The sequence below is a fragment of the Homarus americanus genome, unplaced genomic scaffold (genome assembly GCF_018991925.1).
Source record: "Homarus americanus isolate GMGI-L3 unplaced genomic scaffold, GMGI_Hamer_2.0 scaffold25827, whole genome shotgun sequence".
Classification (NCBI taxonomy): domain Eukaryota; kingdom Metazoa; phylum Arthropoda; class Malacostraca; order Decapoda; family Nephropidae; genus Homarus; species Homarus americanus.
In genome coordinates, this window is record NW_024738300.1 from 9,158,581 (window position 1) to 9,176,764 (window position 18,184).

At 42.4% G+C, this 18,184-nt stretch overlaps 1 protein-coding gene across 1 annotated transcript; it reads left to right on the top strand.

The window, feature by feature from the left end:
* Positions 1-11,139: 11,139 nt before the first annotated feature.
* On the top strand, positions 11,140-17,616 carry LOC121873965 (cell wall protein DAN4-like; the record flags this gene model as incomplete). Its single annotated transcript, XM_042377843.1, has 6 exons — positions 11,140-11,205; positions 14,487-14,537; positions 15,340-15,636; positions 15,830-15,964; positions 16,667-16,900; positions 17,062-17,616. Coding segments are annotated over 6 exons (1,338 nt in total), but the record flags the coding sequence as incomplete, so codon positions are not given.
* Between the last annotated feature and the right edge of the window lie 568 nt (positions 17,617-18,184).

The window sequence follows — 18,184 nt, forward strand, 5'->3', positions numbered from 1 at the left end:
GAAGAAGTGAGAAATGCAGTGAGACCTGGCAGTTGTAGCATTAGTAAATATGACAAATTTTGTGACAAGAGGTACCGGTATGGCCAGCATAAGGACAGAACCAGACAATGTGAAGTAGTCGTGGCCAGAATTAGACACATCTGGCAAGTTAGTAACGCTGTACCCATACCGTAACACTCAGTATGTAAACTTTGTGATAAACCTCTAAAGCATACACTTGAACACTATATTATTGAATGTGACACTGTCAAAGACTTCAGGCCACCTGACTTATTGTATCTTGAACTATGTAATTACTACATTGAATCAGGGGTGCTTGAGGACATTCTTGCTGTTTATCCCAAATTTACTGCTAGCCCACACTGATTAGTCTTCAATTAGAATATAACTCCAATGTATGTGAACCTCTGACCTATATATACTGCTAATGAATATGATGTATTTCCTTCTTTGTGTACGAACCTCTGTCCTGCATGGCAGTGAACAGTGGCATTACCCACATGAATCTGACCTATATATAGTGTCAATGAATATGATGCATCTCTGCCACTGACCTACGCAGCCCACAGAAATTATATAAAATATATATAATAAAAACTATTTTTTTACAATAATAACACTGATAATGATGAAGATGATAATAATAATAATAATAATAATAATAATAATAATAATAACAATAATAATAATATTAATAACAATGATAATAATAATAATAATAATAATAATAATAATAATAATAATAATAATAACAATAATAATAATATTAATAACAATAATAATAATAATAATAATAATAATAATAATAATAATAATAATAAATGGTAATGAAATAATAAAGTGGTCCAGCACATGACGTCACCACTATAGTGTCATAACACCGTCGTGACTGACGTAGCCTTACACAAGTGAACGCGCTAACAATTCCTGGTACCAGGTTCACGAAGGTTCCAACAATGAATATTCTTCTTGTTTTCCGTAACTCAAGATGTCAAACTGTATTTAACTGGTTAATTTAAGCGAAAATACAAAACAAAATATATTAATTAACATAATTATAATGAGATTTTTGCTAAAAAACGAAAACAATGCGCAAATATTCTGCGCATTAATTGAAACTCTTTGATGTTAAGTGAAGGTCTCTAATTAAGCTAAGAGTGTCAGTAAGAGTTCCAATGTTACTTATGTGTTTCAGTTTAAAGTTAACCATTTACGTGTACACTTTGAGTTTCATTTAAAAAACATGAGTGGTAGGAACAGCTGAGTATATATCCCCTGACCTTTACAAACGACGTGTAAACAAGTGGGGCCCTGGTGGTGACCGTCTGAAGGTATGTATAATACTTGGAAACATCGCTAACATAAACCTCACCTTGGGAATCAAAACCCCATATTATATGATAGAATTGTACACTGTATTTAACACCCTAACCTAACCTAACGCTAACCTAATCTAACACGAAACTAATCTTTACCCAATCTAACCTAACCTAACTAAAACCTAACCAAACCTAACCTTACCTAACAGAACCTAATCTTACCAAACCTAACTTAACCAAATCTAACATATCCTAACCTAATCTCACCTTACTCAACCTAACCTAACCCCTCAGTTAAATATGCTGGTGTGTCTAAACTTCATATGATCCTTTAAAACAAGAGATAACAAAGTGGGTATAATAAATATTTTGTTTAATAAAGGTTTCAGCATTGTACTGTGTGTGTGTGTGTGTGTTGGGGAGTTGGCGTGTGCTGTGTGTGTGTGTTGGGCTGTTGGCGTGTGCTGTGTGTGTGTGTGTGGGGGGTGTGGGGGGTTTTGAGAGGTGAAGTGTGGGGGTAACTGATTCTTTAGCATTCCACTGTAATATGATATGTTGATGGCCTATAAACTCCTTCTGATCTCTGTTGTATGTATTCTATGCCTTTGACCCAGACAACGGTTTTTAGTATAGCATTTCAATTATGCTTTTTTTTAAAGTCAACAATTTTTTTTAAACCTTTGTAGTATTTCAACCCTTTTTTTTTTAGTATTTCATATATTTTTTGTTTTGTTTTACTATTTCAACATTTTTTTCCATTTCATTTTTTTTTTAATATTTCAATGATTTTTTTTTTTTAGTATTTCAACATTTTTTTTAAGTTTAACCTTTTTTTTAGTATTTCAACGAAAAAATTAATATTCTAATTTTTTTTTTTTTAGTATTTCAACGATTTTGTTAAGTATTTCAACAACCTTTTTTTTTTATTTTAATAACTCACTTTCTCAACCTAAGACAAACTTTCCTCTTCATTATATCCCTAAGATTACCAAATGCTGTTTTTACTTCATTTATCTGTTATTATTTTCTTTTCACATTTACCAATATAACTTTAAATTACATCTCAAATACTAAGAATTTTCCATCCAAGTTTTTGTTTCCTCCCATAATTTTTACTGTGGATTTTTATGGTTTATTTAGATACAATTAATATTTTCCCACTAATTTATTAACCAGTTTTTGTAATGTCTCTTCACTCACCAGTAAGATCTTAGTGTAATATCATTTACATTCATAAAACTTAAAATTACTCTTTTATTAAATTTTCATACTTTCTTCTGTATTACAAAGTATTAACAATTCTAAATAGGTAATGCACTATAATTTAATGTTGAGAATATTATACAACTTTGTGTTACTCTCTCTAACTATCAGAGTATCATCAAGTTCACTACAGTATTTAATAACACTACAGAATATTGGTACTCATGAAGATTGTTTTTATTATATCTTTCAATATTGTCAATTTTATCCAAGACATCTATAAGTTTATTGTGTTTTACCTTACTAAATCCTTTTTCAAAATCCACATAACACTGGTCAACAGCCAAAATGGTTCACATATGAGATCATGCTCACACAACTAATTTCATATTGCTGAATTCGAATCTGATATTTGTTTTGTTCTATCAGACCAGGTTTTATAAAAAAAATCAATAGGTACAAATATTTAATATTCCATCACGTGTCGTGCAAAAGATGAGATTATCTCATGTGACTGTGCTTTCATGACTAATTTCATATTAATGAATATTAATTGGATGTTTCATTCTTCCATCAGACCTACTTTCTTAAAGAATAAAAAAAATAGTAAATATAGTAACATTATCGGGTCATGCAAGATACAATTTTAAACCTATCGCAGATAAGCTCATAAAAAATTGTACCAAAAAACATAAGTTCAAATCCTTTATAATGACAAAATATAAAGTTCTAAAAGTGCTTCTGAACTTTACTCTTTCTCTTGTACAGCTTGCTCTCTTCTCGTTGCAGTGTCCAGCAATAGTCGCCCATCATGTTAGGACTGAATTGTCCCTGATATCTGCTCTCCATTATGGCGATATCTTAAGAACATAAGAACATAAGAATGGAGGAAACTGCAGCGGGCCTATTGGCCCATACTGGGCAGTCCCGTTTACACCCAACCCCTATTGCTCATATGAGCATCCAACCTATGTTTGAAGCAATTCAGCGTATTCGAGTTAATGATGATATTTGGTAACTTGTTCCATTCATCCACTACTCTGTTTCCAAACCAGTGTTTACTTATTTCACGCCTAAATCTAAATTTGTCTAATTTAAAACCATTGTTACGCGTTCGCTCCTGGTTGGATAATTTGAGTACCTTTGTAATGTCCCCTTTGTTTAGCCCTGCCTTCCACTTATACACCTCTATCAGGTCGCCCCTCGCTCTACGTCTCTCAAGGGAGTGCAAATTAAGATGCTTTAACCTGTCTCTATACTCAAGGTTCCTAATGCCCGGGATTAGTCTTGTCATTCTCCTCTGAATTCTTTCCAAGGATTCTATATCCATTCTGTAATACGGTGACCAGAACTGAACTGCGTAATCCAGGTGTGGTCTCACAAGAGCAAGATGCAGTTTTAGGATGACCTCGCTAGTCTTGTAACTAACACTCCTTTGTATGAACCCAAGTACTTTATTAGCCTTGTTACGAGCAAAAACACATTGTTTACTTGGCTTAAGGTTCCTACTTATCATTACTCCTAAATCTCTCTCGCAGTCGGATTTCTCTATGGCATCGTTGTTCATCTGGTATCTGGTTTCCCTGTTTACATCTCCTATACTGAGTACTTTACATTTGTCCAAGTTGAATTTCATCTGCCATTTTTCAGACCATTCGAAAAATTTGTTTAGATCTTCCTGTAGTTTTGCTGAGTCCTCGTCAGATTTGATAACACGTCCTATTTTAATGTCATCAGCAAATTTACTTATGTCTATGCCGATATCTATGTCGTTTATGTATATAATAAATAATAATGGTCCAAGCACTGAGCCTTGGGGAACTCCACTTGTGACGTTGCTCCAATGGGACATAGTGCCGTTAATGCTCACTCGCTGTTTCCTGTCCTGTAACCACGCCCTAATCCATTTAAGGATGTCACCTTTGATGCCATGAGCTTCTACTTTTCTAATTAGTCTTTCGTGGGGGACTCTGTCGAAGGCTTTGCTAAAGTTGAGATATACCACATCATAATTGTGCCCCTCGTCCACCGATTCGAAAACTGATGAACAGAATGTTAATAGATTAGTTAGGCAAGAACGTCCGCTTGTGAAGCCATGCTGGGAATCATTGATCAATCGGTGCTTCTCCAGGTGATTTCGAATAGAGTTTGAAATGATTGCTTCCAGTAATTTGCCTACTATTGATGTTAGACTGATTGGGCGGTAGTTAGAGGATAGTGATCTATCCCCCTTCTTGAAAATCGGTATTACATTCGCTATCCTCCAGGATTCTGGTACTACACCTGTTTTTAAGGACATGTTAAACAACTTTGCTAAGGGCATACTAAGCTCTTCCTTACATTCCTTTAATACTCTGGCAAATATCTCATTGGGACCAGGTGACTTATTAGGCTTTAGTTTGTCTATTTGCTTACTAACATCGTTACTAGTCACTACTATCTCACTTAATTTGTTTTCTTCACTATCTCTGAATAGAGTCGGTGCCTCGGGTATCATGTTTAAATTTTCGGTGGTGAAAACTGTTGAAAAATATTTATTCAAATTATTGCTCATTTCTCCGTCGTTATCAGTGAGCTCACCGGAGTCTGACCGTATTGGTCCAATCTTTTCTCGTGTTTTAGTTTGATACATTTGGTAGAATCCTTTGGGGTTTGTCTTCGCCTCCCTTGCTATCCTTACCTCATTATTCCTCTTTGCTTTCCTTATCTCGGTTTTAACCCTACTCGCCAATACCCTATAATAGTCCCGGAGGTGAATTTCGCCACGATTTATCCTTCTACCTATAGCCTTCCTTTGGCCAATGATGTTCTTTAAATAATTATTTATCCATTTAGGGTCATTGTTGTCTGATCTGAGTTTTTTGTATGGTATGTTCTGCCTTTGTGCATTAAGTAACTCAGATCTCGTTATCAGGTCGGTGTCATCTTCGCCGTGTTCATCACTAATGTCTCCAAGGTTACCTGGGAAAAATTCAATATGAGAGTGGAAAAAATGCAATTTCAAGGACATCCTTGCTCCCAATGCATGATAATTCTGAAGCATGGTTGTTACGATTTCTTTGTAGTTGTCAGCACGATAGTTTCCAAGAAAATTCTTTGACACATTGACAAATGATTCCCATGCTTTTTTCTCCAGTGGGTTCAATGTTTTGGTGAATTTGCTATCATTAACTAGTATACGAATTTGTGGTCCATTCAAGACACCTGCTTTCAACTTGGCTTCGGAAACCACACCACCTAGTTTCTGAGATAAGTATAGAGTCCCAGCACCGAATTGATCCATAGCTTTGATGAAATTTTTAGCCAAACCGAGCTTTAGATGCAGTGGAGGCAAAAATATCTTTTCTGGATCTACAAGCGGATTGTGAGCACAGTTAAACCTTCCAGGAGCATCTCTTGGTCTTGTCGGCCAATCCTTTCTCACATAGTGCTCTGCATCAGCTCTGCTGTTCCACAAGCACAAAAAGCACATGTGCTTTGTGTAGCCACTCTGAAGGCCCAGTAGTAAACTGATGACTTTGAGATCGCCACATATCTTCCACTGGTGTTTTTCATACTCTATAGCGGCCAACAGAATTTTCATTGTTTCATAGCTCTCAGTCATTTTTGTTGCGTGTGCTATTGGGACAGATGGAAGCCGATTGCCATTGTGTAAAAGAACAGCTTTCAGAGAGTATTTTCCTGAGTCTATAAACAGCCTCCAATCCTCTGTCTTGTATGTTTCAGACTTGCAGAGTTGTTGCATGAGAGATACTGCGTCCTCGCAATAACAAAGGTTGTTTGCCATCTGAAAAATGCAGACAGCTGTCTATGTCGGTAACGCGCTGTAGTGATATGCACTCCATCTTCTAGCAGGTTACGCTGCTTTAGTCTGGATCCCAAAACTTCAGCCCTTTCTTTTGACAAGTTCAGGTCCCTGATGAGATCATGAAGCACTTCTTGAGTAAATAGTTTAGGCCTGGTATTTTCAGAGTCATCCTGGTAGTCGTTTTCCATTGAGGTAGAGGTAGAATCGGAATCACTCAATTCTTGTTCAGTCGGTGGATTTGGGACTGGAAGTTCAGCACTGTGCGGTACTGGTCGGATTGCAGAAGCAATATTGGGGTACTGTACCTTGCCTCGTGTCTTGATTTTTATTCCCTTAATATTTGTGAGACAGAAGTAGCAGTCACTACTGTGGTCTTTAGGTTCACGCCATATCATTGGTACAGCAAACGGCATTCCTGAACTTCGTTTACCACACATCCACTCGCTCAGGTGGTTAACACAAGACTTACAGGCTACATGAGGTGCCCATTTCTTGTCTTGGTCACCCAAATGACATTTGAAGTAACTTTTGTAGTTCAGTCGAACAGCTTTTGTGATTGGTTTCTTGAGGCTACCAGGAGTGAAGGCACCACATATGTAGCAAAAACTGTCAGCACCGTTCACACACTTGCGACGTTCCATGTTTTGTTAATTTCAGAGTAATTACAAATCATGCAGGTGTAGATATGCAATATCATGAATCAGCAAACTGAAACAAACAAAAAAGCACAAATCAGGACAAAATAATTGCATAAGTGGAGCCAATGAGCATATAAATTACTGTATGAATAGCATGGTACACTAAATATATAGATATGCTGGTTCTGGAAAACTGAGCCTGATACAGCTATACGAATGTCATAATTGAGTTCAGCACATACAATTACACTAGAATCAGACTGTTTTGATCCAGAACCATGAGAATTTTTTTTTATGTTGACCAGTGTAATAGATATCGTAAAAAAACAATTAAAAGCACTGAAATTTGTTTTTAATTAATATACTCAAATCAAAGGTATATTCCTTGGTTTATCTTTCCTTTATAAATTAATTTTGATCATCAGAAAACTGTCTAGTGTTTGTTCTACTTAAAATTCATTGCTCATAAAACCTTGCCTACGTAGACTTATTAAACTGTTCTGAACTGAAGATCCTGGATGTTTGTCGTATGTTAATAGTTATGTACTGTAGTTAAACACATGGATCTACTGCTGCTTAATTGTTTGATGAAAATTCTACTGCAAGTTAATTAACATCACAAATATTATCACATTTTGTTTTCCTCACAGCCGCTTCAAGTTGTCCATAAAATTAATTACTTCATTTTTTATTTATTTTTTGTTTTCCTCACAGCCGCCTCAACTTGTTCATAAAATTAATAACTTTATTTTTATTTACTTTTTGTTTATTTCCATTCTATTATCATTGTATACTTCTATTTATTTTACTCATCTTTTTTTTCATCTTCTGCTTAATATAACGGCTTAGTATCTTTACACTTGTCTTAATATCATCACACTAAGACTAACACCTACATACTATCAATGGACAACAGTTAAGGGGAAAACTGGCCTGAGAGTTTATTTATTTAGTTAGATACATTCACTTAACATCACAGGGAACAACACTAATGTGCCGATTCTTACAAAACATTCTGAATGTTATTATGAATAGTGTGAACATTAGGCACCCAAGCTAATGAGTAAACATCCTAACATTACCAAGGGGGGCAGGTTAGCATTAGGGGTCTTTAATCATCAGGTGAAATAAGTTGCGTTGTCTAATCTTCAGGTGATCCTTATTGTGGTCATCGCATTAAGTGAACGTATTTTTTTTTAATGTTCCCCTTCTGTTTCAGCGTAAATCAATCAGTTTAGTAAAGTCTCAAGTCTTCAGTTACGCGTAATATCCTTCGTACCCAACACTGTGACTCCGGACCCCTTGGCCCAGCAACCCTGACATTCTTAAAGGTTCGCAAAATCATTTTCCCGGCTTTTAACTTGATACTGTATACGAAAACGTGTCTCACTGACTCACGCACCGACAACATGAGATATAACGGCTAGAATGGCGTTTATATTACAGCGAGACGCCATCATGACTGAAGTGTTGTTTTCGCGCCAGTCTGGAGAGCGAGCGAGCGAAGGAGGGAGGGAGGGTCCAAAGGAGGGAGGGAAGGAGGGAGGGTCCGAAGGAGGGAGGGAGGGAGGGAGGGTCCGAAGGAGGGAGGGAGGGAAGGAGGGAGGGTCCGAAGGAGGGAGGGAATGGGGAATTATCGCCAGAATGTTTGGGAGTCCAGCAGGCTCACAGGATGAATTTGATGCATGTATATTATACATTTTAAAATGTATTCGTCTAGAGTGCTTAATAATACGTTTATTAATGTTTGCAAAATATGTTCTAACACTGAAGGTAAATCAGACATATTGTGGCTGCAATTATTATTTTTCTAATCATCATTGCTGATACAAGGTCACGTACAGCACAGCAGGGATTGATAACACTATATTCATTTCGCAGATATTTTATTTATATTTCAAAAAATGTAACTTTTAATGATATTATAAACAACCTCATAAATTTGGCTAGTAAGGTTGCTCTATTATCTCTTTTTTACTAGTTTTTAATGCTTGGGCATGAACAGATATCAACCCGGCAACGTCATGATGCAAGTAGCCAATAATAGAACAAAAATATGACGTCATTATGCGTGCAGGACCAATGGAGGGGTTGAATGACATCATCACTGAGACGCACCCAATGTTGATGCACGGATATGACGTCACCGTCTGACCCTGCAGCCAACGACAGACCAAGAATACTAATACGTCACGGATGCTCGCAGCCAATGGTAGGGCCACGAAATGACGTAATTCATATGTTCGTAACCAATGGCAGGGCGATGATTACGTGACGTCGCATGCCATAATAACCAATTACAGGGCAGGAACGGACGCTAGCAACAAAAACTCAACAACAACAACGTCGTTTTTCTGTTGTGTCTGTTGGTTGTGGTGAGACTAGAGGAGGTGTGAGGCATTGTCAAAGTCAATTCATTGGGGGTTTTGTGGTGGTGATTGTTGATGGTGATAGTGTGATGGTGGTGGTAGTGTGATGGTGGTGGTAGTGAAATGGTGGTAGTGGTGGGTGAGTTACAAGAATCGCTCCAGCATTCCATCATCACCCTTTGACCTTTCCCTACCTGCACCACCACCACCACCCTGCCAGCCTAGGCGGGGATGATGTCATGAAGCCACCCCACCACGTGTAACTCCCACCCACCCAACGCCCACTCACAATCTAGGCTCCGCCCACAACTTCAACATGGGCGCTTTGCAAATACAACCCAAATCCCACTGCCACACCCACTTGTGTGTACACCCACCCTACCACACCCACTTGTGTGTACACTCACCCCACCCCACTACACTCACTTGATGTGTACACCACATACCACACCCACTTGTTGCGTGTACACCCACCCCACCACACCCACCTGTGTGTACACCCACCCTACCACACACCCACTCTGGTGTACACCCACCCCACCACACCCACTTGTGTGTACACCACCCCACACCCACTCTGTGTGTACACCCACCCTACCACACCCACTTGCGTGTACACCCACCTACACACCCACTTGTGTACACCCACCCCACCCCACACGCTCACTTGATGTGTACACCACATACCACACCCACTTGTTGCGTGTACACCCACCCCACCACACCCACTTGTGTATACACCCACCCCACCACACCCACTGTGTGTACGCCCACCCCACCCACTTGTGTGTGCTGTGTACACCCACCCCACACACCCACTCTGTGTGTACACCCACCCCACACACACCCACTTGTGTGCACACCACCCCACCACACCCACTTGTGTGTACACCCACCCCACACACCCACTTGTGTGTACACCCACACACACCCACTTGCGTGTATACCCACCCCACACACCCACTTGTGTGTACACCCACCTACCACACCCACTTGCGTGTATACCCACCCCACACACCACTGTGTGTACACCCACCCACACACCCACTTGTGTACACCCACCCTACCACACCCACTTGCGTACACCCACCCCACCACACCCACTTGTGTGTACACCACATACCACACCCACTTGTTGCGTGTACACCCACCCCACCACACCCACCTGTGTGTACACCCATCCCACCACACCCACTTGTGTACACCCATCCCACCACACCCACTTGTGCACACCCACCCCACCACACCCACCGTTGTCGTGTACACCCATCCCACCACACCCACTTGTCGTGTACACCCATCCCACCACTCTCACTTGCGTGTACACCCATCCCACCACACTCACTTACGTGTACACCTATCCCACCGCACTCACTTGCGTGTACACCTATCCCACCACACCCACTTGTCGTGTACACCTATCCCACCACACCCACTTGTGTGTACACCCACCCTACCACACCCACTTGTCGTGTACACCCATCTCTCTCCTACACACACGCACCAAACTTATAAATACACACCACTCACTCACACATGTATAATAATAATGGCTGCCCCTCGTGTAACGAGGAGGACCGGCCCAAGAGCCACCTAGGCGTGAATTTGTATAGGTGTAGAAGCTGTCGCCAACACAACAACCACACCCTGAGTTAACGAGCTGCATGACCCAGTGTCAAGAAATAATCCGAGAAGACCGGACAAATCAACTGCCCTTACTAACCATTACCCCGGAACACTACCCACAAATTGATAAACATCCAGGTTCCCAATTACTGCTGGGCACACACACACACACTACTACTACTACTACTACTACTACTACTACTACTACTACTACTACTACTACTACTACTACTACTACTACTACTACTTTGCTGTCAATCGAAATCGAGTTATTAAGGATGACACCTTCATTGGTGAGTTTTGAGGTGACTAAAGAGGCCGATACGGGACTGGCAGGGTCGACCACAGAAGTTGTACGTGAGGGGGGCTGCATCTCGTGCGGGAGGGGCGGCGGTAGCATCATTCCGGCGTTGGAGCGTCTGCCTCGTTATGCAGTCGGACTAACTCGGAAGTATTGACACCTTCTTGTGTGGTGCTCCTCCAAGCGTTACGGTGTGTAGTAATCGTCTCCCAGTTAAAGGGGGCCTATCTTGCACTTTTTCAGGTTTGTCTTAAGACTATCCTTATACCTCTTCACTTGCCCGCCAGCATTACGTTTACTATTCGTTAAGTGGCTGTGCTGTAGTTGCTTTGGCAGTCTACTGTCGTCCAAGCGGGTAACATGGCCAGTCCAGCGTAGTTGTTCATGAATAATAGTAGCCTCGATGCTCCTACAGTTGGGGTCACCAAGAATGCTGGCATTTGTTTTCTTGTCTTCCCAGCAAACTCGGAGGATGGAACGTAGACTACGTTGGTGAAAGTTTTCAAGTGCCTTGATGTGCCTCCTGTATGTAACCCATGTCTCGCTGCCATATAGCAGGGTGGGGAGGACCACTGCTCGATATACGTGTAACTTTGTAGATAATTTCAACTCCCTACAGCTGAAGACACCGTTTCGGAGTCTGCCAAAGGCTTGAGATGCACATCTGAACCGATGTTGAATCTCTTCATCGATGTTTGGGTGGTGGACAGGTGGGAGCCGAGATACCGAAAGTGGGTAACATTAGAAAGGGTAGTACTCTACCATTAAGCTAGAGGGATGGTGGAGGTGTGGCTGAACCAGGGGCAGGTTGAAGGAGAATCTGAGTCTTGTGTACATTCACCTCAAGGCCGAAGTGTGCATACGCATCTGCGTAGGTGTTCAGGATCTCCTGTAGGTCGTGTTCAGTGTGAGGGACAAGGTTAGGTCGTCTGCATACTGAAGTTCAGCAATGGAAGCTGCCGACACCTTTGTTCCTGCCTGGAGTCGTCTTATGTTGAAAAGACCCTTCATCCGGTACTCGATGTCCACCCTCTCAGCTAAATTTGCGCTGGCACGAGTAAGGAATGCAGCCAAGAAGATGGAAAAGAGAGTTGGTACCAGTACACACCCTTTTTTAACTCCCGTTTGGATGGGGAACTCAGACTGGGTGCCGTTGTGCAGGACACTGCCGTTCATGCCATCATGGAGTTGCCTCACAATGGCGATGAATTTTGGTGGGCAGCCAAAATAGTTGAGGGTCCACCAGAGGTCTTCCCTGTTAACCGAGTTGAAGGCCTTGGTTAGGTCGATGAAAGCCATGTACAGGTCAAGATGCTGTTCTCTGCACTTTTCCTGTATCTGGCAGGCAGCAAAGATCATGTCAGTGGTGCCACGTAATCGTCTAAAGCCACACTGAGATTATGGGAGGAAGTTTTCCGCCTCAGGAAGAAGTCTGTTTAGGGGGACTCTGGTGATAATTTTGCCAGCTACGGACAGAAGCGAGATCCCACGGTAGTTGCTACAGTCTGACCGGTACCCCTTGTTCTTATAAATATTGACGCTGGAGGCGTCGTTAAGAGCTTGGAGGATTTCCTCCTTTTCCCATATATTCTCCAGGAGAGAGTGGTGACGGTTGGTAAGCAGAGGTCCTCCTGCTTTATACACCTCGGCTGGGATTCCATCAGACCCTGAAGCCTGTGCCTGTATATACATCATGTTTTGTTTTTGACGCTATGAATACTATTCCTCAATATATACAGGGGTATTTACTTTTTTATTAATTCAGCCTATTATTACCTCCCTAGATCAGTTTGTTTTGATAACCCGAGATCAAGGTCACATTTCTCGTCTATACCTATTATTACCTTTCCTTCAGTAACGTTGTTTTGATTTGCCAAGATCATTTCGATGTTTAAGAACTCCAAAATCTGACTACCGCCAAAGGTGTATACACAGTGCGTTTGTATAAAAAGAGAATGTCTCATCCTCTCTAGCAAACTGCCAACTTTTTGTACGACAAAGAGCGAGGGAAGAACATGCAAAACAAACACATTTAACTACAAACACACCAACCCCAGTTTTCATCCACACTCCGTATTCAGATCCCGCCAACACTCCCGCCTACTGCTGCTTGACGTTTATTGGTTGGTTAGGCGAATGTCATATTTACAGCTTAATGCTGATTCGCTGGATGAGTATATGACGTGTTACCTGCTCGATGGCTTAGTGGTCGGGCGGGTTGGTGACGTGTTCACCGCAGGGTGCTGATTGGGCGAACAAGGAATGACGTATTGACATCAGCGCTATTAAAATCTTGAGAATTCATAAATGTGCCAGTTGCTAAGTGATTTTTTTGCTTACGGTTATAAATACACTTGACCTAAGACAAAGGCACACGAACAAGTGCATACACTGACGAAAGGCAAATACACATTACAGTACTTACAGTATACATAACATACTCTACATACAAACAGCGAATATATCGATTGTATGTATTACTATCCACAGAACATAGTATAGTTGAAGTGATCCATTAATGCTTGTTATATTAAACCACAAACTTTGGCATTTATCTGTATACAGTACATTTGTTATTATTTAGTACCCAAGGTTAAGCAATAAGTATTTAATTATGGTAGTTATCCTTGGTCTAATTGTCTTCCTGTTTACCACTGTATACCTGCACCGTTCAGGTACATTGTATACCGGCACCGTTCAGGTACATTGTATACCTGCATTGTCTATATACATGTTGACTTTTATGTTAAATACGTTTAAGCGTATATGGCAATTTTACTGAATGATTATCTATCTAACACACACACACACACACACACTCAGGAGCCTGTGCATTTTACAAGTAGACAGGCATCCTCGTGAGAGAGAGAGAGAGATCCTCCATATCATGGAAAAAAAAAACCCAATTCATCAAATGTCGCAAAATAAATGGAGCCAGTAATTCCTTCACATACTGTACACGCTTACAACCTGGAAATATCTAAAATAAATGCGTAGTTTTTGTTGACTTGTTTTCGTTACTATTATTTCTACCACAAAAACTACTACTACTACTATTAATATGATAGTCCAAAACAACGTGTAAAGCAACAACATTTACTTTTACGGATCACCTGAAGAATAACCATCCTAACCTAATCTACTACTACCTGTACTATTAATAATGACTACTAATATTAATGCTACTATTAATGCTACTCTTGCTAATCACTACTCCTAACTACTACTACTACTACTACTACTACTACTACTACTACTACTACTACTACTACCACTACTAACCATTACTTATAATACTGTACTAATAATAACAACAACAACTACAATAAACATTCTAATACAGTAATTCTCACAAGACAAAATAAAATAAGAAATGTTAAACTTACATCAAAATACCGTAAAAAAAATTGGTAATAACATTAATAACGACAATATAATTATAACTCCCGTGTACAGATGGGAGTGTGGTAGTGAATGACTCAATAACAAGACCGTAAGGTTGAAACACACGACAGGAGTAAAATTCCCAACGTCCGCTTATGCTTCCTCTGCCACCACACTCCTATAGCCACATAAATGTCGTTTGTTTGTGCCACTCGTCTTGTCCCAAATCTAATTATTTAAACATATACGACTCTTGTGTATCTTAGGAGAATGGTGTCCTTGAGAAAGAGAAAAAATAAAAAAAGGAGACATAGGGGCACGAGAGACGTAGAAGGCGTGGGCGGCTTGGGGACGTGGGGGCGTGGGTTGATACAGGTAAAGGGGTGGGCCCAGGTATTGTCCTTGGTGGCCCCCTCAGTGTTCATGTCGAGGATCACACCCAGTCTCTTCCATGACTCCCAGACACCACCTCAGCCTTCATGTAAGACGTGAAGAACATCTATCCATTGACACTCCTGGCCTACAGGAGGTAGCCAGTGGCACTCTTCCTGGCCTACAGGAGGTAGCCAGTGGCACTCTTCCTGTCCTACAGGAGGTAGCCAGTGGCACTCTTCCTGCCCTACAGGAGGTAGCCAGTGGCACTCTTCCTGTCCTACAGGAGGTAGCCAGTGGCACTCTTCCTTGTCAATAGGAGGTAGCCAGTGGCACTCCTATCCTACAGGAGGTAGCCAGTGGCACTCCTCCTATCCTACAGGAGGTAGCCAGTGGCACTCCTCCTATCCTACAGGAGGTAGCCAGTGGCACTCTTCCTGTCCTACAGGAGGTAGCCAGTGGCACTCCTCCTATCCTACAGGAGGTAGCCAGTGGCACTCCTCCTGTCCTACAGGAGGTAGCCAGTGGCACTCCTCCTGTCCTACAGGAGGTAGCCAGTGGCACTCCTCCTATCCTACAGGAGGTAGCCAGTGGCACTCTTCCTGTCCTACAGGAGGTAGCCAGTGGCACTCTTCCTTGTCAATAGGAGGTAGCCAGTGGCACTCCTCCTGTCCTACAGGAGGTAGCCAGTGGCACTCCTCCTATCCTACAGGAGTAGCCAGTGGCACTCTTCCTGTCCTACAGGAGGTAGCCAGTGGCACTCTTCCTGTCAATAGGAGGTAGCCAGTGGCACTCTTCCTGTCCTACAGGAGGTAGCCAGTGGCACTCTTCCTGTCCTACAGGAGGTAGCCAGTGGCACTCCTCCTATCCTACAGGAGGTAGCCAGTGGCACTCTTCCTGTCCTACAGGAGGTAGCCAGTGGCACTCTTCCTGTCCTACAGGAGGTAGCCAGTGGCACTCTTCCTTGTCAATAGGAGGTAGCCAGTGGCACTCTTCCTGTCCTACAGGAGGTAGCCAGTGGCACTCTTCCTTGTCAATAGGAGGTAGCCAATGGCACTCCTCCTATCCTACAGGAGGTAGCCAGTGGCACTCTTCCTGTCACAGAGAGGTAGCCAGTGGCACTCCTCTATCACAGGTAGCCAGTGGCACTCCCCCATCCCTACAGGAGAGTAGCCAGTGGCACTCCTCTGTCCCCTACAAGGTAGCCAGTGGCACTCCTATCCCCTACAGGAGGTAGCCAGTGGCCTCCTCCTATCCTACAGAGAGGTAGCCAGTGGCACTCCTCCTATCCTACAGGAGGTGACCAGTGGCACTCCTCCTATCTGGGAGAGTATGGTGGCACTCCTATCCTGAGGTAGCCAGTGGCACTCCTCCTATCCTACAGGAGGTAGCCAGTGGCACCACTCTATCCTACAGGAGGTAGCCAGTGGCACCACTCTATCCTGGGGAGGTAGCCAGTGGCACTCTATCATACAGGAGAGGTAGCAAGTGGCACTCCTCCTGTCCTACAGGGAGGAGGTAGCCAGTGGCACCACTCCTATCCTACAGGAGCCAGTGGCACCACTCCTATCCTACAGGGGAGGTAGCCAGTGCACTCTCCTATCCTACAGAGGTAGGTAGCCAGTGGCACTCCTCCTATCCTACAGGAGGTAGCCAGTGGCACCACTCCTATCCTACTGGAGGTAGCCAGTGGCACTCCTCCTATCCTACAGGAGGTAGCCAGTGGCACTCTTCCTGTCCTACAGGAGGTAGCCAGTGGCACTCTTCCTGTCCTACAGGAGGTAGCCAGTGGCACTCTTCCTGCCCTACAGGAGGTAGCCAGTGGCACTCTTCCTGTCCTACAGGAGGTAGCCAGTGGCACTCTTCCTGTCCTACAGGAGGTAGCCAGTGGCACTCTTCCTTGTCAATAGGAGTAGCCAGTGGCACTCTTCCTGCCCTACAGGAGGTAGCCAGTGGCACTCTTCCTGTCCTACAGGAGGTAGCCAGTGGCACTCTTCCTTGTCAATAGGAGGTAGCCAGTGGCACTCCTCCTATCCTACAGGAGGTAGCCAGTGGCACTCCTCCTATCCTACAGGAGGTAGCCAGTGGCACTCCTCCTATCCTACAGGAGGTAGCCAGTGGCACTCCTCCGATCCTACAGGAGGTAGCCAGTGGCACTCCTCCTATCCTACAGGAGGTAGCCAGTGGCACTCCTCCTATCCTACAGGAGGTAGCCAGTGGCACTCCTCCTATCCTACAGGAGGTAGCCAGTGGCACTCCTCCTATCCTACAGGAGGTAGCCACTGGCACTCCTATCCTACAGGAGGTAGCCACTGGCACTCCTCCTGGTCTACATGAGGTAGCCAATGGCACTACTCCTGGCCTACAAGCGGTAGCCACTGGCACTCCTGGCCTACAAGAGGTAGCCAATGGCACTCCTCCTGGTCTACATGAGGTAGCCAATGGCACTCCTCCTGGTCTACATGAGGTAGCCAATGGCACTCTTCCTGGCCTACAGGGGGTAGCCAAAGGCACTCCTCCTGGCCTACAGGAGGTAGCCACTGGCACTCCTCCTGGCCTACAGGAGGTAGCCACTGGCATTTACCCTGACCTGTAAGAGGCAGCTAGTGGCACCAATCCTGAATAAGACAGGCAATGACATGGTCTGAAATATTCACTTTCACAGTTTTGAAGATTAAGTGTTGAAACTTAGTAAGGAGGTGCACATGGCCTAGTGAACGTTCAGACATTATCTCCTGTCTCCACCATAATACAGCAATAATAATAATAATAATAATAATAATAATAATAATAACTGGTCTTTTTTCTCAAAAGTGCCAGTTCTTCTAAAGAATTCACTAGTGCTCAAAACACTAAAACATCAAAGACTTGTAAAGAAATAAAAAATATTGCACTACAAAAAAGATAAAAAAAAATGACAGTTCGACTAATATCATTCACATACAGTACTGTACACTGTACTGTACTGTACCCTTAAGTTTTAATACTTCCTAAACCCTGTAATTCTCCATCATTGTACCCTGTTCAAAAAAAGAAAGGTCTAGTTGTATATTAAAGACCTCCACAGAAGTCGGCTGCTTCATAATAATAATAATAATAATAATAATAATAATAATAATAATAATAATAATTAACGGTTTATTGAAAGAGCTTGGCAGCCAGAA